The sequence below is a fragment of the Aptenodytes patagonicus genome, chromosome 21, assembly GCF_965638725.1.
Source record: "Aptenodytes patagonicus chromosome 21, bAptPat1.pri.cur, whole genome shotgun sequence".
In the NCBI taxonomy this organism is placed as follows: Eukaryota; Metazoa; Chordata; class Aves; order Sphenisciformes; family Spheniscidae; genus Aptenodytes; species Aptenodytes patagonicus.
In genome coordinates, this window is record NC_134969.1 from 3,301,973 (window position 1) to 3,321,303 (window position 19,331).

The 19,331-nt window shown below is 57.7% G+C and overlaps 2 protein-coding genes across 2 annotated transcripts; one reads left to right on the plus strand and one right to left on the minus strand.

Moving 5' to 3' along the window:
- Window positions 1–13,026, plus strand: LOC143169647 (bone morphogenetic protein 8A-like). Its single transcript, XM_076357129.1, has 7 exons — window positions 1–430; window positions 7,562–7,754; window positions 8,454–8,602; window positions 9,403–9,597; window positions 10,281–10,360; window positions 10,711–10,821; window positions 12,221–13,026. Exons 1-7 carry the CDS (start codon window positions 1–3, stop codon window positions 12,368–12,370), a joined length of 1,308 nt encoding a protein of 435 aa, XP_076213244.1. The 3' UTR covers window positions 12,371–13,026.
- Window positions 13,027–14,677: 1,651 nt separating this feature from the next.
- PPIE (peptidylprolyl isomerase E) lies at window positions 14,678–18,555 on the minus strand. The gene is made up of 10 exons (XM_076357130.1): window positions 18,499–18,555; window positions 18,327–18,425; window positions 18,046–18,089; window positions 17,388–17,414; window positions 17,101–17,182; window positions 16,416–16,516; window positions 16,164–16,287; window positions 15,895–16,080; window positions 15,147–15,289; window positions 14,678–15,053 (listed from the first exon to the last, which is right to left on the minus strand). The coding sequence occupies exons 1-10, from the start codon at window positions 18,527–18,529 to the stop codon at window positions 14,985–14,987; spliced, it is 906 nt and encodes a 301-aa protein (XP_076213245.1). The 5' UTR covers window positions 18,530–18,555; the 3' UTR covers window positions 14,678–14,984.
- Window positions 18,556–19,331: the final 776 nt, after the last annotated feature.

A 19,331-nucleotide genomic window follows, 5' to 3' on the forward strand; every position in this document is an offset into this window, starting at 1 on the left:
ATGGGGCCGGGGCGCGGGGCGGCGGCGGGCCGGGGTCCGCTGGGGGCCCTGGCGCTGCTCTGGGCGGCGGCGGTGCTGTGCCAGCTGGGCAGCGGCAGCGTCCTCCGCCGCCGCCTCCACGCCGCCGGTTTCCTCCAGCGGCGGCTGAGCGGCGGCGAGCGGCGCGACGTGCAACGGGAGATCCTGGCCGTGCTGGGGCTGCCCGGCCGGCCGCGGCCGCGGACCCCCGCCGCCGCCCGCGCCCCCGCCGCCGCCGCGCCGCTCTTCATGCTCGACCTCTACCACGCCGTGGCCGGCGAGGAGGAGGCGGAGGAGGAGGAGGAGGAGGCGGCGGTGTCGCGGCCGGTGCTCACCGGGCTCAGCACCCAGAGCCCCCCGCCCGGCAGCGTCGTCAGCCGCGCCGACACCGTCGTCAGCCTCGTCAACATGGGTGAGCGCGGCACCGGGGGCACCGGGGCGTGCGGGGGGGCGGGGGGGGACCGGGACGTGCGGGGGGACGGGGGGGACCGGGGCCTGCGGGGGCACCGGGGGGGGGGGACACCGAGGCGTGCGGGCAGGACCTAGGCGGCTTTGGCAGGACCGGGGCGCACCGGAGGGACCGGAGCCTGCGGGGGCACCGGGATGCACGGGCAGGATCCAGACGGCTCGGGCAGGACCGGAGGGACGGGGGGGTGCACGGACGGCCCGGAGCAGACCGGGTCGCACGGGCAGGACCGGGCGGTCTCGGGAGCACCGGGCGCGGCGGAGGCGGCGGCCGAGCCCCGCACAGGGCAACGCATCGCCCCGGGGCGCTCGGGGTTGCCGCCCGCAGGGTCGGGGAGGCGGCGGGGGGCACCGGGCAGCAGCGCACGGCGGGACGGGGCTCACGGGGCTGCGGCGGACGCACTGTCGGGGCTGGGCACGGCACGGACACCCCCCCACCCCCCCCCGCCAGCCCAGCCCGGGCTGCTGAACTGCCCCCGACCCAAACCCCGCGGAGCAAACCTCGTCCCTGACTGCGGGACATGGCTGTTGTACTGACAGCTCCGATCATCCCTCGGTCCCGGGGTGCTTCCTCAGTGTGTCCCCGCTCAGAAAAGCCTCTTTTGCACAGAGCTGAGCTTAACAACAGCAGGAGAGCGGCTGTGAGGGACACAGTGGCCATGGGGCTGCACCCCGGGTGCTGGGAGAGAGCCGCTGCGGTCCCTGGCAGGTTGCGCACAGCCTCGGCGCGAAACCCAGCGCCACTTAAAAAAGTCACGCGCTGAGGGTGGGCTGAGGGCTGGCAGGCTGGGACCAAGCTGGGGCAACTCGGTGAGCTTGTCCCCAAGTTGCAATGAACTGGGTGGGCTGCTTCCCCCGACTGCTATCGTCTCCATCGTAACACAGTGGAGGGAGGCTGGAAACCACCGTGGGATGAGGCAAGCTCGTCCTGCTCGAGGGAGCCGCGTCGCCCACCCTGCATTCCCCATTTCGGTGGGCACATGCGAACTGGCCGCGGAGTGAGCGGGGCACGCAGGCAGGACAGCAGCTCTCATGCCACCAGCAGGGTGGACCGAATTATCCGCGGTGGGACACTGAATCACGCTTCAAAATAAAATCCTCAAGGTTGCTAATTATTGCTGGAATCCCGTCTGGCTGGTTACTGAGCAATGCCGGGTTCCAGCCACCGGCCTATTTCCAGGCAGTTGCGTTAGCGGCAGCGAGAGCAGAGCTGCTTCCAGCCAGCATCAGCAGGACCACGAGCACTCGGGGCACAAGGGGTCCCCTCACGAGGGCAGGCACTGGGGTGGCCTGAACCCAGCGGGATGAGCAGACCAGGCATTCGGATACGGAGCTTTTCCCTGCCTCTGCTCGTTGCTTTAAGGGGTGTTCGGGTGTCCCTGTCTGGGCCAAGCACAAGGCTTTTGGGGAGCATTTGTGCAAAGGCCGGGGGATGAGGTGCGGGGCAGGGGGATGTTAGTAAGCACAGAACAGTGTCCTGGCCCACGAGCCGCAGATGTGGCTGGTGTCCTGGGCTCAGGGATGCCTCCCCAGAGCAAGGCTGGATTCGGCTGCTGCACGGTGGTGCGCCAAAGGGCGTGGCACACGCCACATGCCTCACCATGGCACCGCCGAGGACCAGCCAGGGCCCCTTTCCTCCCCTGCACCCCTCCAGGCCCCGCACGGGGTCCCCCACAGCCAGTGCTCTGAGCTTGGGGAGAAACCCTCCCTGGAGAGCCCAGGCAGGGAGGGGACCCGCACCCTCAGGAGGAGGTATGGGTGAGGGAGGGCTGTGGAGGCATCTCCCAAGTCCTTTCTATCTTTTCCTGCATCCTTCCTATCACGTGTGGGTGTAAAGAGGCCAGGGAGCCCCCCGGGACAGACCCTGCTGCTCTGGGCAGTGGTCAGGGGGTCCCCACGGGCGAAGGCACCCAGCACCCAGCTCCCGCCTAGAGCCGTTGGGGACGTGGGGCTGGGGAAGCTGGGACCAAGGGATGCGATGCTGGGGCACCAAACCCCAGCTCCCCTCGACACAAGACAACACACAAGCACAAACAAGTGCTTTAAAATGGCCAGGTTTGATGTCAGCCAAGGTGGGATGTTCGGGGGGGGGCTGGGGAGTTGCCTGGGAGGCGTACGGCGCTGGCACAGGGGTGCTGGCACACAGGTGCTGGCGCCGCTCCCCTTCCCAGTGCTCCTGGAGCAGCCGGGAGAGTTGGGGAACACAAGCCTTCAATTTGAATGGCTTTGATTTCTGCGGCTTTGTCAGCCCCTTCATGTTAATTAAATAAATTTTTGTGGGAGAAGGCTAGCTTTCATTTGCATGCATGATTTGCTGCACAATTACCCTGATGGGGCACGCAAATGGAGTAAGTCGATGCTCCATTGGGCACTTGGACCTCTTTGCTCCCAGCCACCCCGCGTAGCCCTGTGTGAGCCGGGCCGGAGCGCGGCTCCCAACCGGCACACCTTTTTCCTGGGAAGGGGAAATGACAAACCTCCCCAGCGCACAAACACGCCCCGGTTTGGGCGGGCAGAGCGCCCTGCCTGCCTGCTGGCCTGGGCAGGTGGCGGGGCCAGGGGCAACGAGGGCCTCCAGGCGATGGGAGGCCACCGGCCACCTTCGGTTGGGTTTGGTGATGACGGATCCACCCGTCCCGTCCTGCTCGCTGCCTCTCGGCGTGAAGATAAAACACTTCATGTAAGCCTGACCCGTGCTATTTCTGTGCGCTAACTGAAGGAGTCAGGTGGGTTGTATTTTTAAGCCTGGGGTAAGGATGGGCTTTGAGATTTCTTCTCAGCTGGGGCTGAGCCACCAGCTGTGAGTCACGGTTACGCAGAGGGTATAATCATGGAGCAGAGAGGTTTGTAACGGGAAGGCGAGGAGGAGGCCTGCGGTGCTGCAGCGTGCCCGAGCCCCCTGCGACCGCCCGTCGGCACCACAACACACACGTCCTCCCTTTCCCTCCCTGGCATCTGCCGCTGCCCTGGGATGTGGCCGGACTCCCCCCGTGGCTGTTTCAGCTGAAGCAGTGAGGCGACTCTGCCTGCGGCCGGACATCTTTCTGGCAAACCCTGGCTTCACCGGATTTGCTTCCCGGGGAGTGCTGGGGGAGGAAGGCAGGGCAGCACTCCCTGCCACCTTTGCAAAAATAGATGCGGTGCCCCGGGGTGCTGCAAGGAGCCATTAGCACGGGGTGGGAGCTCACGGCAACCTCTTTAATTTAGCCAGGGAGTTGGGGTGTGCTGCTCCGCTCCCCGCGCCGGTAAAGCATCGCCTGCTGCTGGCCTCGGCACCCGCGCGGGCACTCGCCTTCGCCCCCACACAATTACCACTGAAATCCAACTGCTGTTGGATTGCAGGGGCAGGATTTTCCCACTCCTGACTTAATTTCACAGCCGTTTGCGCCTCCTCCTCTGGGCACCCGCGGCAGCTCCGCCAGAAAACGCGGCGCAGCTGAGGGATGCGCAGCAGCGTTTTCCGGCAGCGCGGGACGAGCCCGTGCAGAGGTGTCGGTGCTCTGTACGCACCCGCCGTGCGTGTTTTAAACGGGAAAAGCTTTGCAAAGAAAATCCCCTGGGGTCCACCTGCGACACCGTGCTCTCGGCTGGCCGTTTGTAGGGCTGGGGGAGCGGGGGGGGGCAATGCAAGCAGGGGCCAAGGCTCCCTCACAGCCACGTGCAGCCGAGCCCCGTGTCCTGCAGCACCCGATGTTCACCTTGGGAGGGTGGAGGAAGCGCTCGTGAGACAAAGTGGGAGCCTGGCAGAGGCTCGGCTGCATTTCACAGCACTTGGGATAACTCCTAAATCTCTCCCCACTTTGGAAAGCCTCCGGAGCTTATTTTTTCCTGCTTGCAAGCGAAGGATAACATCTTCCTTGCATCTCCTTTAAACCTATTTTAGGATTCAGAGCACTTGATGTGGTTGAATATCCTGGCATTTCCTTTTAATTTAGTGTCTGAAATGATCATGGGGACCACTGGGAGCAGCCAGGACCAGTAATTACGACTGATGCACAGTTTATAGAAACAGAGAAAGTTTACAATGAAAAAATGCAGCTAAAAATAACCTGGGGAGCAGGACGAAGGGCAGGCGGCCCCATCGCCCCATCTCTGGGAAGAGAGCGGGAGCACGCAGGGGCTGGGAGACACAGCGGGGCTCAGCCCGGCCGGAGCTGGACATCCCCTGCCAGGGGTTGCATGGCCCCACAGCCATTTATATGTGTGTGTATATATATATATATATATATTTATTATTTTTTTGGGGCGGTGGGAGCACACGGCGTAGTTGTGGCGTTCAGCTTTGGGGAAAGATGCAGCAGCTCTTAAGGGCGAGACAGTAAATGCCAAAGAAGGGGGCAAGGAGAGCTTGGGTTGGGTTTTTTTAGTGTGTCTCATCCGCAATCCGGATAATCCGCCCACAGATAATTGAGGGTTGGCGGTGCGGCTGAGTCAACCCGCCTCGAATCAATAGCAGGTTCCCAGGCGCGACGGACTCCCGGCCGGCCGGGGAGGGCCCATCGCCCGCACACCCCCAGCACCAGCAGGATTTTAGCACCCACTTTTCTACCTGGGCAAAGGGCACTGGGTGCTTTCAGGAGGCGGCACGCGCTCCCTCACTGCGCGGTCGTAACTTTGCAGCCGTTTATAATTTTGCCAGAAAACACGGCGATGTTAAACCTCCCCCCCCTTATCATCAATCCGGGTTGCTCTCTGCTAAACGCTGTGCAGCCGGTCCCATCCCCATCGCCCTCCTCTGCCGCGCTGACCCCGTGCCGGCCCAGGAGAGGAGGATTCTCCCTTGGTCCTGCCCTTCCAAGGGGGTCCCCTCTTCTGCTCCGCGAAGAGGCAGAGAAAGCAGGGATTCCTCCTAGACGCTCATCCCAAATGCTAGGCAGCTTGCTGTTAAGTCCAGCTCATTTGGTTCATCGGGGTGCACAGCTAATCGCGGTCCCCCTTAGCATGTCTCATGCCTGGCCAGGTACTGCCCGGGTGTCCCTGGGCTTCCTTCCCCGCCAGCTCACCCCCTTCTGCCTTCGGCCCCGGACTCCTCCATCACCTCCAGAGCACATAGGCGGGAAGATTTCATCACAAACTGCTGCTTTAGCAAAGCTTTGCACCCTTCTCCGGGGCCAAAAAAATCACTCCGGGGTCTTTTTCTGTGTTGCTGGGTCCCTGGGACCTCTTTGGCTCTGCCCCAAAACTCCCCCTGCCCTTCCCCGGATGAAGGTCCACCCGCACCATTGCTTTGCCGAAGACGCTCGGCCTGTGCAGATGGCGGTGATTTCTGAGCTGGCATTTAGTCCGGTTGGGTCTCGCCTGATGCCAGGGAGCAAAGGGGTGACCCAAGGGACCCATGCAATACCCAGGTGTCCGAAAATACCCGAGGGGGGGGGGGACACGGCTCTGTACCTGGGTGTCCCCTGGACGAACCACGGCACCTCTCGCTGGGGGTTTATCAATGAAAAAAAAAAAAAAGAGGGGATTCCTCTGGTTATGTTTTGGGGACGGGTTAAGGATTTTGCAAGAGCTGTGAGGCATCGACGGCCTCAGCAGCATCTTTAATGGCCCGGGAGTGTTAAACCGTCAGCGATGGGTCAGTGGAAGAAATAGAAATGCAGAAAAGGGCCGGGAAGCCCCCGAGGGGCCGCAGCGGGGTCGGGGGTCCGGTGTGTGCCCCCCCCCCCCCGCCCCGAGGGGGTACGCGGGCCAGATCCGGCTCCCCGCAGCATCCTCCCGCCCGCAGCTGGCCGCCGGCCGGGCAGCCTCCCCGCCGGAGCAGGAAACACTCTCCGCATCCGCCCCTGCTCGCCTGGCCCCGGGCTTTTTTTATAACATAACTTGTGGTGAACCCAGGAGCTGGAGGGAATGTGGGGTTTTTTTTAAAAAAAAAAAGAAAGAAAAAAAGAAAAAAAAAGAAGGAAAAAAAACCCAACTCACGGATGCATAATTAAAATCTCAGTGTTCGGGTTGGAGAGATGCTCCGCGCTGCTCCTCCTGTATAAACGGGGACGGCAACTTTATGGTGTATTAAATTTGGAATGTTTTTTTTCCCCCTGGAATCGGTTAAGAATTGCATTTAAAACATGCGTTTTTATTTATTTAACTATCTGTTTGTTTTATTTTTAAAAGTAAGCACCAGGTCAGATTTGTTACATTGCTTTTGTGCCTGAAGCAGGAGGAGCTTTAATCACTTTAATTATATTCAGTCATGGCAGCCTGGAATATTTTTAAAGAACAATTTGAAGAAAATAATTACATATCAGAAAAGCTGTGTGGGGCTGCATTGCCGTGAAGAAAGACGGCGGGTTTTTTTCTTTATGGACTTAATAAAAAAAAAAAAAAATCACCAGATTTTTTCCTTTCCCAACATGCACTAGATTTCTGCAGAAAGTAGGTATTTTCAGTAAAAAGCGAGGTTTTATTTTTACAGAGCAGTGACCTGACAATCCCCCCCCCCGCCTCAGTCTCCCATAGGCTGAAAATCTTTACATTCCAGCAGCCCGAAGCCTGCAGGGGAGAGGGGACCTTGTGACACCCGGCGATGGCCCCGGGCTGTCCAGATTTTGTCCCCCTGAGCACCTGCTGCCAGAAAAGCTTGCAAAAAAAAAACCCCCAGTTCCTGCTCCAGATGGTCCCGCCGACCCCCAACGCTCGGGTTCTTGGGGGGGGGGTTCACTCTTTGGAGCAGCGCAAAGGGCTGCAGCCCCTAAACCAGAGCGCGGGGGGCAGCTTCTCCGTGCACCCGCCATAGCCAAGCCTTTTTATTTTAATTTTTTTTTTTTTTGATAAAGAAAGAGGGCTGGGAGGCTGGTGGGCTCACAGGAAAATAAAGTCGGGGGTGGGGTGTGCAAAAATGGGAGGGGGTTGCATCAAGATTAAAACTCTCGGGACAGGAGAGATGGGAATTTGCAGCAGCAGCAGCCAAGAGCTCAGTGGGGTGAGGGGCCCGGAGCCAGCGGGGTTTGTCCTCAAATCAGGGGCAATCGGGTCGGTGGGACGCGGTGGGGGGGGCTGCAGGCTCTGATCAGCCCGTCAGGGTGGCCGGGGGCACGGTGAGGGCCTGGGCACAGCCCTCCCTGACCCCTTTGCTCCGCAGTCGAGCAGGACCGGGACATCTTCTCGCCGAAGCCGTACTGGAAGGAGTTCAGATTCGACCTGACCCAGGTGCCCACGGGCGAGTCGGTGACGGCCGCCGAGTTTCGCATCTACAAGGCGCGGGGTGTCAGCCGCCATGCCAACACCACCCTCCACGTCAGCATCTACGAGATCGCCGCCGAGCACTCCAACAGGTGATGGGGATGAGGATCAGGACGGGAATGAGGATGGGGATGGAGACAGGGATGGGGATGAGGATGGAGACATGGATGGGGATGAGGATGGACACAGGGATATGGGGATGGGGATGAGGATGGAGACAGGGATGGGGATGAGGATGGAGACATGGATGGGGATGAGGATGGACACAGGGATATGGGGATGGGGATGAGGATGGAGACAGGGATGGGGATGAGGATGGAGACAGGGATATGGGGATGGGGATGAAGATGGTGGGGATGGAGACAGGGATGAGGATGAAGACGGGGATGGGGATGAAGACAGGGATGGGGATGAAAATGGGGATGGGGCCCCCAGTCAGCACCAGCCCTGGCACTTTCCCTTCCCACCACCATGCAAACGCTGAGGGAAGCAGCACCGCCGCTGCTGGCTGTTCCCACGCTTTCCCACAGGGCAATGTCACACCCCGGCTTTTCAGCCGGGGCTGGGAGGATGCTTTTCCCAGGGCAGCTGCCAGGGTGCCACCATCATGTGCGGCACAGCCGGAGGTGCTGGGAGCCGCCGTCCTGACCCTGCTGCGCCGGGACCTGTATGGACACAGGCACCGAGGACTCATTTCCGTGAATTATCGCTGGTGCTGGTGCCCTTTGGGTACTATTACTCACCTGCTCGGTTGTTTTTCCACCACCACCACCATCCCCCCATTTCCACAGGGAGTCTGACCTGTTCCTGCTGGATGTCCAGGACCTGCGTGCCGGGACCGAGGGCTGGCTGGTATTTGACGTCACGGCTGCCAGCAACCACTGGTTAGTGGATCGGAAATACAACCTGGGGCTGCGACTCTACGTGGAGACGGATGATGGTAAGCCTGCCCAGCCTACCTGCAGCGTTTGGGGCCAAATCCCCAGGAACTGGAGCCCTCTCATCTCCTCTCTTGGTGCCATGGTGGGGGGTTGGGGGGGGGGGGGGGGCGTTCGTCTCGCTGCAATTTTAAATTTCCAGCTGTGATGGAGAACAGCAGGCACCAGAAGTCGGCAGCACTGGGGTTGCAGGTAAGCCCTGATGGTGAAGCCTCCCAAAGGCATTCATGCTGATGGGGTTCCTGGTGCGGGCTGTAATAACCCCATTAGCACTTAATGAACTCTTTACCTGGAGGATCCTTGTGGGTGTGCGCTGGAGGATTAACCCTCTTCTCACCAAGGGGGCAAATCTGCTCCAAAGGTGCCTTTTGCAGATGCACGGGCACACAAAGAGCATCTCCGCTCCCATGTAGGGAGAAATCACAGCCGTTGATGCCCCATCCGTCCGCTTCCCTCCCAGCTGAGCTTTCCTCCCCAGAGACGAAGGGGAGGGGAAAAAAAAAAAAAAATCAGTTGCTTGGGTCTCACTTGGTTTTTCTCCCTGAATCGCTCTACATGACCATCGCGTGGTGGTGGCCATGCAGGATGAGGCCATACCGCCTCTGTCAGCAGCCCATCATACACCCGCCCTGGGGGCAGGCAACAGCAGAGCGGGAGCCCCTGAGAGGGTCCAGCCACTCGGGATGCCGAAACCGCAGCTCTCCGCTGCAAATTTCCTTCTGTATTTTTTTTTTTCCCTCCTTGCTTTAACCGAATGAGTTCATTCTTGAGAGCAAACTGACGCGTGGTCCCATCCCTGCAGGGCACAGCGTCGACCCGGGCTCGGCGGGGCTGCTGGGGCGCCGGGGGCCCCGCTCCAAGCAGCCCTTCATGGTGACATTTTTCCGGGCGAGCCCCAGCCCCGCGCGCGTTACGCGGGCAGCCAAGCCCCCGAGGAGGCGGCAGCCCAAGAAGACGAACGACCTCCCACATCCAAACAAGCTGCCGGGAATTTTTGGTAAGAACCTTTGGGGCAAGAAGCGGTCCCTATCAAAAAAAAAAACGGGCTCTGCTGTTGCCATGATCAAGGGACCTTTTGTTAGTACCCTGTCCTGCAAGGAATCCCAATTTTGGCCCAGAAATGCAGCCCAGGGGAGCAGAGCGAAGAGCTCGGGGGTTTTAGGATTGGGGTTGTTTGCAGTTCAAGAGGTGCAGTGGGTCTGGGGCGCGGGCACCCTCGAGGGGATGGTGTTTCGTGGTGTTTTCGAAATACCTGAATATTGGACTTTTTGCATCATTGCCCTCGGTTTTGAAGCCACCCTGGGAGGGGATCACCCCAGGAGGGTGTCGCGGCCCTGGGAAGCCACTCAGACAGGAGGGGAGCGGGAAGCCCCAGCTCTTCCGAGCTCATTTAGCTTGGGAAACCCTCAAAACCAACTCCGCCATGAGCAGAGCTGGGATTTAGCCCTTCCCAGGCTGAATCCCCTCATCCCGATGTTGGAGCAATAAATGTCAGGCCAGTTTGAAGCTTTTTTTCCCTTTGTGCAACCACGGAGGCTCCTCTTCTTTTGTTCTTCCGGACTAACCCCGATCGTGTGGGCTGTTCAATCCCACCCTTGAGCGGGGATGGCTGCAGCCGGGGTGGGGTGGTCGGGATGCTGGCACCGCGGAGCTGATGCTGCCTGTCCCCTTCTCCCACAGACGATGTCCACGCCACGGACGGGCGGCAGGTCTGCCGGCGCCACGAGCTCTACGTCAGCTTCCAGGACCTCGGCTGGCTGGTACTTGTCTACCGGGAGAAGTAAATGCAAAAAAAAAAACCCCATCGTCCTCCCCGGGGCTCCCTCCCAGCCTGGCTTCTCCTGCCCATAAAGTGATCTGAGCGGCGCAGGGCAGCCCCATCCCGGGAGCTGGGAAGGCAAACATGAACTGCCACAACCCCAAACCCCACTGGTGATCCTGAACAGCTCATGGCTCAATCCGAAAAATCAAAGTAAACCCTTGCTGCTGGCACGGCCGCCCCGGGGAGGAGCCGGCTGGGTTGTTTTTGCAGGTGGGGAATGGATGAAGGGGCGCAGAAAGCGTGAAGCTCATGGCATAACCAGTGTAAACCTTTTTTTTTTTTTTGCAGGACTGGGTGATCGCCCCGCAGGGGTACTCAGCCTACTACTGTGAGGGGGAGTGCGCCTTCCCCCTGGACTCCTGCATGAACGCCACCAACCACGCCATCCTGCAGTCCCTGGTCAGTGCAACCCGCAATGGCAGCGCCGGGGGGGGGGGGAATGCTGGGGGCCCTGGGGCATCAGAGCCCAGCGGGTCCCGATGGAGAGCTGGATTTGGGGCTGGGCGCCCCTGGGTTTGAGAGTGTTTAAGGTCAGAGGGTGCAGTTTAGCTCCAGTTCCCAATAAAGCATCGGTGGGTGCATGCACATCTGGATGGGTGCTCCCCTGTCAGCTGGTGGGCAAGGGCATCGTGTCGCCCGTGCATCCTCCTCGCCAGCCACGCGCGAGGGTTTCGTCTGAGGTCCCATGAAGCACCGCTGTGGCTCAGCGCCCAAACATTGGGCTCAGCATATTCTAAGCAGGAAGGCTTTAATGCCCCGTTTTTCCCAAACCCACCCCGCATCCCAGCCGGTGCTTTAATTTCTGGAATTTCCTGCCCTGTGAGTGTTTGATTTCCCAATGGCAGAGTCACACCGGCTCTGGTGTTCGCGGTTAATTACAGGGAGCACCGAGTCCTCGGCCAAGCCTTTGAAGGTGTTGCCTGGCGGGGTTTAATTTTTGCATTGACAAAGCTGCCAGAGGCCCTGTCCAGGGCTGGGCACGATCCTGGCAGCGACGGGGAGAGGTCCCCTTCCCCCCCACACTCACCCATCACCCCTAAACCCAACACTCTTCCCAAAACGGAGCCGTTTGGGCAGGTCGTGAATCACCTGGTGCCCGGATCCGGCCCTTCTGGGAAGCACCGGGGCAAACGTGGCCGGGGAGCCATGCCAGCCCCGGCCGGTGCCGCAAATAGCAGGGTTTGACAGCAAAAACACCGGACTTCCGAACTAGGAGAGCTCGGCTGCCCCTGCAATAAATTAATTGCACATGTCGGGTAAAGCCGGCAAGGGCTGCGTGCGTCCGGCAGCCTGTGAACCTCCCAGCTTACGCTGTACGGCAAATTACTGGGATAACCTGTGTCCTGAGCAGGGTATGAAGGAGCCGAAGGAGAGTTGTGTTCAGAAAGGCGTTGTGTACTTAAGATTTTAGTGCAATATGTTAAATTTGGGGCAGCACTGAGCCCTGAAGGAGAATCTCTATTGCAACAGCATCCAGCACCCCCCACCCACACAGGAGTGAGACTCGTGCTGCCCTGATTTATTTTTTTTTTTTAGCCATTTGCCTATTTACAGTGAGAAAAGGACTCAGAAATCCCAAATTAATGAAGGGGCTGCCTCGCCCGCGCAGTGCCATGAGCCCCGATCCAATATAAACTGCAGCAAGGACTGCCCAGAGTTTAGAATAAATATTTTTGCAAAAAGCTGGAAATAATCTCCCCATTCACCCAGGCTTTCTGCAGTCAAGAGCTGGTTTGATGCTTTTTCTTCTGCCCGGAGCCACGTTCGCCAGCGCTGACGGGCTCCATCCATCCCCCAGGTCCACCTGATGAAGCCCGAGGCCGTGCCCAAGGCGTGCTGTGCCCCCACGAAGCTCAGCGCCACCTCCGTCCTCTACTATGACAGCAACAACAACGTCATCCTCAAGAAGCACCGCAACATGGTGGTGAAATCATGCGGCTGCCACTGACGGCCAGGTCCCATCCCCGTCCCCGAACGTCCCATCACGTCCCATCCCATCCCATCCCATCCCCACCAGAGCAACGTGCCACTGGGTCCCTGCTGCGTGTGTGGAAGAGGAGTTTCATGGGCTCCATCATAGCAAAGTCCATTAATAATAATAAGTAACAAAAATAAATCCTTCCCACCCCTTCCTAGAAGTGGATGTAAATAGTATAAAACTTTTATTCTCTTACTACACTTAATGAGACACATACATATATATACATATATATATATAGGAAAGAGAGGATTTGTGGCTGGTTACGTGTCCGTTTGGTTCGTGGCTGATGTGTTTTCCCCTCGCGCTGCTGGCTCACAGGCTGCTGCAGTCTCTGGTGTTCACAGAGGCAGTTTGGGCTGAAGGGTAATTAGGACAAGGGAGGAGGCATCCGAGTTGCTCTGGGATGGAGCTGTTTCCAGCCATGTATGTCTAACTCACTCACCTCTAACCAGCGCTTTTAATTCCCTTAATGAAAACACTGTCGGCCCATTAAGTAGCTGGCTGACTAACCCGCTCCTGTTTACTTAAAGTTCACAAAACTCAGCCAGTTGAAAAAAAAAAAATAAAAATCCATATTGACCTACGGCACTGTTATAAAATAAATGCCTAGTTTGGAAAGTAAACACGTAGTTTCTCTTGCTGTTTGTTTTTTAATAAATGTCACAGCACAGAAGCGCTCTGTTCAGCGGACAGGATTTCGCAACAAAAAAAAAAAAATACTCGGGATTGGCTAAAATTGTACCTATTTGCTTGAAAAGAAGCCTCGCTAAAGCGTTGTGATGCGAGGTTTAGGTCAGGCTGTGTCTCCCCGGCCGGGAGAGCGGCTGCGCTCGCTGGTGGATGCTTCCCGTGGGCTCATGACGGGGCTGCAGCCACACCAGCCCCGGCCCCGGGCAGCTTCCCTGTGCTATTTGCACAATTAAGTTATTTATTTGCTCTGATTTTAAAAGTAAACGGCCTGGCCCGTTTCTCAGCTCGGGTACCCAGGGAACCTTGCATCACTGAACAAATAACGAACCTGGCTTAGCCAAATGCAAAGAAAAAAAGTCCCAATAAACCCACCAAAATAAGAAAGATCTGCTCCCTGCCAATGCCTGGCTTCCTGAGAAAAGGTCTCGCCTCTTTGGAAAGATTTCATCTGCCGACTAATTCCACATGAAATCCAGCTCAGGATGCGATCGCGGCTCCGTGCGACGTGGTGCCTTCCGCAGGCAGAGAGCCCAGGGCTTCCATCGACTCCCTCCATCGAGCAGGGGCTCTCCCTGGTTCAGGTGTGGCTGAAGATTTCTGCAAGGTCTGTCTTCAAAAATGTGAGATTTCAACAACAAAAAGAAAGGAGCAAGGAAGGGAAACGCTGGGTTGGTTTGTCTGTTTGTCAGGTATCACGTCTGAGTGCCCGTATCTCACCTTGTCCCAGTTGTAGGGCAATGCACGACCCCCAAACAGCATGGAAAACCAGCAAGCGAATAAAAGCAACGCCCCCGATCTGTGAGCGGCTGGGCTGGTGAGACCGAAAATCCCCAATTGCACAAGCTCTTAAAAACATCCCCTAAACCCCAGCCCCGCACACCTGACCCTCGCCTCTGCCCTGGCAGCCCTGTCCCGCCTGCGAACGCCTGTGCAAGCTCAAAACCACACACCCCTTCCCCTCCGCAAACACACACTCCCAGAAGTACCCAGTGCCGTAATTTCATAGGAAACCCCAAATCAATCACTTTCCAACGCTGGGGTTACCTTTATGGTGCACGGCCAGAGCTACCCGCTGACGGGAACTATAAATGCACGCGCCTTTCCCGCTCTGCAAACCAGAGTTTGGAGATTAAACCCCTTCCTACAGCCTCATCACTTTTTTTTTTTCCCTTCTTCTATCACCCAAAGAGCTTCTTCATTTCCTCATACTCCTTGTCCAGCCCTTGTTCTCCCACTTACACATCCCAGTAAAAGCCCTCCCTCTCGGACGGAGATGGAGTTGGACCAGGCTCGCTACCCAGCAGGACGGCCGCCAGCCAGGGACCTGCCTCCCTCTGCCGATGGGAAATGACACTACAGAGCCAGGGACACGCCAAAAAAAGCCTCCGCGAGATCCTGCTGCGGAAAAAGCATGAGAGATTCGGCTCTGCTCTTCTTGCCCCGGCACGGGTAGCTTCCCCCGGAGCCAGGATTTAGGCACCAGATTTGAGAAGATGAGGGCAAATGCGAAAAAAAGCATCTTTGCTCAAAAGCAAAGACCATCCTCACACGGTGAGAATTCAACAGCCAGGGTTAGGTCCTCAGTATTTTTAAAACTAGATTTTATTTTTACCTAATATAAAGTCTTTTCAGAACACAGCAGCAGAACTGGCCCTGCCCCGCTCGGGGCAGCACAGGATGGCGCAGGCTGAAAAGCGATTTATCCTCGGGTGGGTCAGACCCCCCGCAGCGCTGTCCGCAGGCACGTTCACACCAAGCTTTACAGGGGAATTTCAACAGAAGCCGTGGGAGCTGGGCACCGCTGGGGGGTCGCAGGGCTGTCCCACCCCAGCCAGCTCGCCGGCCCCTCCTGGCCAGGCTCACCCCATCCAGCCCCCTCCAAGAGCCGAGCTCACGGGCACTCCCCGCAGTCCGAGATAATCACTTTCTGCTTCGGTTTCCCGTCTTTGGTGCCCTGAGCCTTTGAGAAAAGAGCAGCAGGAATTAAAGGCACGAAGTCCAAGGGCAGGAAGGAGGTCGGCTCTACCCCGACCACCCTGCCGCCGGCACCTACCTCGATCTGCCGCACCACGTCCATGCCCTCCGTCACCTCCCCAAACACCACGTGCTTCCCGTCCAGCCAGTCCGTTTTATCACAAGTGATGAAGAACTGGGAGCCGTTGGTATTTGGGCCAGAGTTTGCCATCGATAACAGCCCTGTGATCAAAAAGTGCAGTGTTATGGCTGGGGAAGGAGCGAGGAGCTCCAGCATGTGAGCCGCTACTTCAACCCAAACCCGTTCCCATGCCTTGCATAAAGCTGCTGGTTTTAGGAGAGCCTCTGAATATTAAACTCCACAGAAACTATTTGAAACCAATTACGTCGAGAGAGAAATACTTGCAAGCATGAAAGATGGAAAGTGGTGGAGATTGCTCATCTATTTTTAGTTGCAACAACAGAAAAGCTGTTTGTATGGAGATAAACCTGCTTGCTTTTTGCTGCTTTTCACAGTCACACTGTGACATTCCTCCTTTAAAATCAAACAGGAAAGCAGCTTTGAAACTCTTTCTCCATTACGTAACGCTGGAAATTAACAGTGCGTGGATGGCGAGCGAACGATGCATTTCTGCTTGCTGAATGCCGGTGATACACGACGGTCTGACCGTGGCAGATTACACCGCGGCAGAAGCGTGTGGCCAACGTAGATTATAATTCAGGGCTGCTACTATCAACACGGTCTAGGTCAAAACAGCCCAAGTGTGACCCCTAGATAAAGTTGAGCCATTTTGCTCTCCAGCCGCTGCCTGGGGAAATAGCTCTACCTGGCCCCGTGTGTTTGAGAATGAAGTTTTCATCATCAAACTTCTTCCCATAGATGGATTTGCCTCCGGTGCCGTTGTGGTTGGTGAAGTCGCCAGCCTGGCACATGAACTGGGGGATGATGCGGTGGAAGCTGCTCCCTTTGAAGCCGAAGCCTTTCTCGTGGGTGCAGAGGCAGCGGAAATTCTCTGTTCGGGGGCAAGGAGGAGTGAGGTGAGAGCTGCATCGCAGCTGGAAGCCACCATACCGGGGAGGCTGACCCTCTCCTCACCTACGGTCATGGGCACCACATCTGAGCGCAGGAGGATCTGCAGCCGCCCCGCAGGTTTGTTTCCGATCTTGATGTCCATGTAAACCTGAGGGTTGACCCGGGATTTCTTGGCAGGAGGCTCACCCTGGGCAGAAAAAGAAAAAAAACAAGTTGAGATGACATTCCTCTGCTCTGCCTCCAGAGACGGCTGGCCCCATGCTCTCAAGTCTTTGGGACAGCAAGGACACAGATGGCTCTGGTTGTTTTTCCTACCTCCTGCACTTCTGTTTTGGGGGCCTCTGCTCCTGCCTCCTCTGTGTTCTCCTCCAGAGTCTTCCCCGAAAACTTCTTCAGCCAGTCGTCATCCGACCAGACTGCGATGGCAAAAGGAAGGGTCAGAGCACAGGAACCGAACCAAAGGGCCACGTGTGAGCATGCACGCGGCTGCACGGGTCAGGGCGCAGCACGGCGCTGGCAGCAGGATCACACCCGAGGCGTGGGAGCACTCGGCTGGCAGCAGCCTACCCCAAAAGACACGGCGTGTGGGGAAATAAGGGACGAAGTCATCCCTTCTTCCTCCCAGAAGTGCCACACATCACCGGGCAGGGCAAGCTTACGGCCTGTTCCCTGGGACTACCCCCACACAGGGCAATTGCTCGGGATGGCCTCAGCCCCAGCTGCTTTTACAGATGTGGTCAGATGTGTGGGTAATTCTGCCTGGCACGTGTGTGCGTGCTGTGCCCTCCGTCAGAGGGCGTGAAGGCAACTGGAAGTGCAGCCAAGAGTATTTCCATCCAAGGAACTGGGGGATATTTTTGGTTATTAGGATGCTGCTCAGATCCCCAAGATCCCCAAGTGGGAGGCAGAGCCTCAGGGTCCAGGGAACCAGAGAGAAAGGCTGATGCACGAAGCTCTGAACATCCACGGGGACGCTCTCCCCTCCCGGGCACCAACTCACCAGGCCTGGATGATCCTTCTTTAATTCGCATTGGTTTGGCCAAGTTCACACGAATTGTCCTGCCGAAGAGCTCAGACTCATTCTGCAGAGGGAAAAAAAAGCAGAACAAAGCCCACCAAAAGGTAAAAAAAAAAAAATCACTGTGCCCCCCAAATCCCTGCAGAGGTCAGAGGAAAACAGAGCTTCCTTTCTCTGTGTAGCCCACACCACACAGGGCCTCGGTCCGTGCTGCTGGGAAGACGGCAAAGCCACGCGTCTCCCCAGGCGAGTGGGAAGAGGTTCCGTACCATGTTGTCAATAGCTGCCGCCGCATCCTACCAAAAAAGCAAAAGAAAATCATTATTATTGTTTCTTCTCTCTCTACCTTTAAAAGCAAAGCTGAGCCTACACGTGCCCCAGCATTTCGTTGCAAAAAAGATTGCCAAGGGACTGTTTTCCTAAACCTCATCTACCCCAGGGCTGTAAAAACTGATGGATCTTGCAAGAGCCGTATCCAAACCAGCATCTGGGGTTCGTCTTCCCACAACCAATCCAGTAAACTCATTTTATGTACCGTGCTTTATCGCTTACGTAAAATATTTGGGAAGAGAGACCTCGTGTATGAAGCCCAGGACAGATTATAAGACGGCAAATATATGGCAGCCTGTGCTGCCCACGAAGCCAAGAAACCCACCCTCTGCTGCTGAGCTCCAGGGCCAGCAGGAGAGCGGTTTGGGCCAGCAGTGGCCGTGCTTCAGCCCAAAAGAAAATGGGAAAAGCGGGAACTCAGAAAGGCAGAACAGCAGCTCCTGCAGCTCGAGAACAGTCCGAGGCTGTGGCTGGTAACCCCCGCCTGCTTCCATCAACTGCAACGCTGCTGTCCCCAACGGGAAGAGGATCCAGCCCAAAAACACCAGGGGAGGAAGAGGAGGGCCCAAGCGGCTCAAGTCTTTGCCCCTTTCTCACCTCTGCCAGCTCAAATTCAATGAAGGCAAATCCCCGGTGCTTTTCTGGAGAGAAAGAGAGAGAAGCAAGCGGTCACGGGCAGCAAAGACACGCAGGTCCCACGGCGACCCAGCAGCGGTTGGGTCCCGTCCCGTCCCCTCGCCGGGAAAACCGCCCGGGAGAGCTCGCTCCCCCCTTAACCCGCTCCGCACCGAGGGGATGCTCCGACGGGACGCAGCGTCCCCGGGCAGGGACCGCCGGGACCAGCCCACCCCCGAGCCCCCGCTCCCCGGGCCACGCACCCGTCTCGTAGTCCAGCGGGATCTGGATGTCGGTGATGTCCCCGAAGGGGATGAAGGCGGCGTGCAGCACCTTCTCGTCCACCTCCTCCGCCAGCCCGCCTGCGGGGCGGACAGCGGTCACCGCCTGCGGACCCCGGCCCCGCTCGGGGGTGCCCCCGGCCCCGGCACTCACCCACGTACAGCACCCGCTTGGTGGCGGCCATCTTCCCTCCGGCCCGGCCCGCCCCGGAACCGCGCGGCGGCTCCGCCCGCCCTTCCGCGGGGCCGCGCTCCGCCCGGGGCGGGACCGGGGGGGTCGGGGGGGAACGGGCTGCGAGCGGCCTCCCCGGGGGGGGGGGTGTCAGGCTGCTCCGGGAAGAGGCACGAGGTGCTGCGAGGGTGCTCGGCTCTCTGCACGGAGCGCAGTCCACCACCGCATTTTCACGGGGGAGTGTTGCTTATTTTACTAGGAAAACAGGACAGACGCAGGCAGAGCGGCACTTGCAACCAGAAACCCCGGGAGCCCTTTCTGCTTTCCTAGGACACCCCCTCCACCAGCTTCTAGTGTTTTCCAAACACAAATTAAGCCTCGGTTCAGCTATGGAGCAGGCTCTCTCCAGGGTAAACAAGGTGGTTTATAGCTAGCCACCGTCCTTCCGCGGAAGCACCTGTAGAGTCGAGTCCGACTGCTCTTTCTTTCAGAATATCTGCACACCATATATTTCTTAATGCTTTAAAGGATCACCCAAAATAGTTTACAAATCATTTACGAACTCCACTGCGGCCACCTTTAGAGTATAAAATACCAGCTGTCCTATAGTGGCAGAACCCTTAAAGAAAACATCCCGCTGAAAACATAGAAATACATGGAGAGAAGAGCAAAGTTTCTCCTCTCCAGCAGAGGATGAAAAGGAAGCCAAACCCCTTTTACACTTCACTTGAAAATTACCTCCCAAACCCTTCTATCTGATCACCGCTTATAGTCATCTCCCATTCAGACACTAACCAAACCCAACATAATCATCC

Coding starts and splice junctions, on each gene's coding strand:
- LOC143169647 (XM_076357129.1), top strand. CDS start 1: ATGGGGCCGGGGCGCGGGGCGGCGGCGGGCCGGGGTCCGCTGGGGGCC. Junction 9,598..10,280: donor CAAGCTGCCGGGAATTTTTG/GTAAGAACCTTT, acceptor CTTCTCCCACAG/ACGATGTCCACGCCACGGAC. Junction 10,822..12,220: donor ACGCCATCCTGCAGTCCCTG/GTCAGTGCAACC, acceptor TCCATCCCCCAG/GTCCACCTGATGAAGCCCGA.
- PPIE (XM_076357130.1), bottom strand. CDS start 18,529: ATGGCCGCCACCAAGCGGGTGCTGTACGTGG. Junction 17,183..17,387: donor CGGCAGCTATTGACAACATG/GTACGGAACCTC, acceptor TTCCCTCTGCAG/AATGAGTCTGAGCTCTTCGG. Junction 15,290..15,894: donor TCTCAAACACACGGGGCCAG/GTAGAGCTATTT, acceptor TTTTGATCACAG/GGCTGTTATCGATGGCAAAC.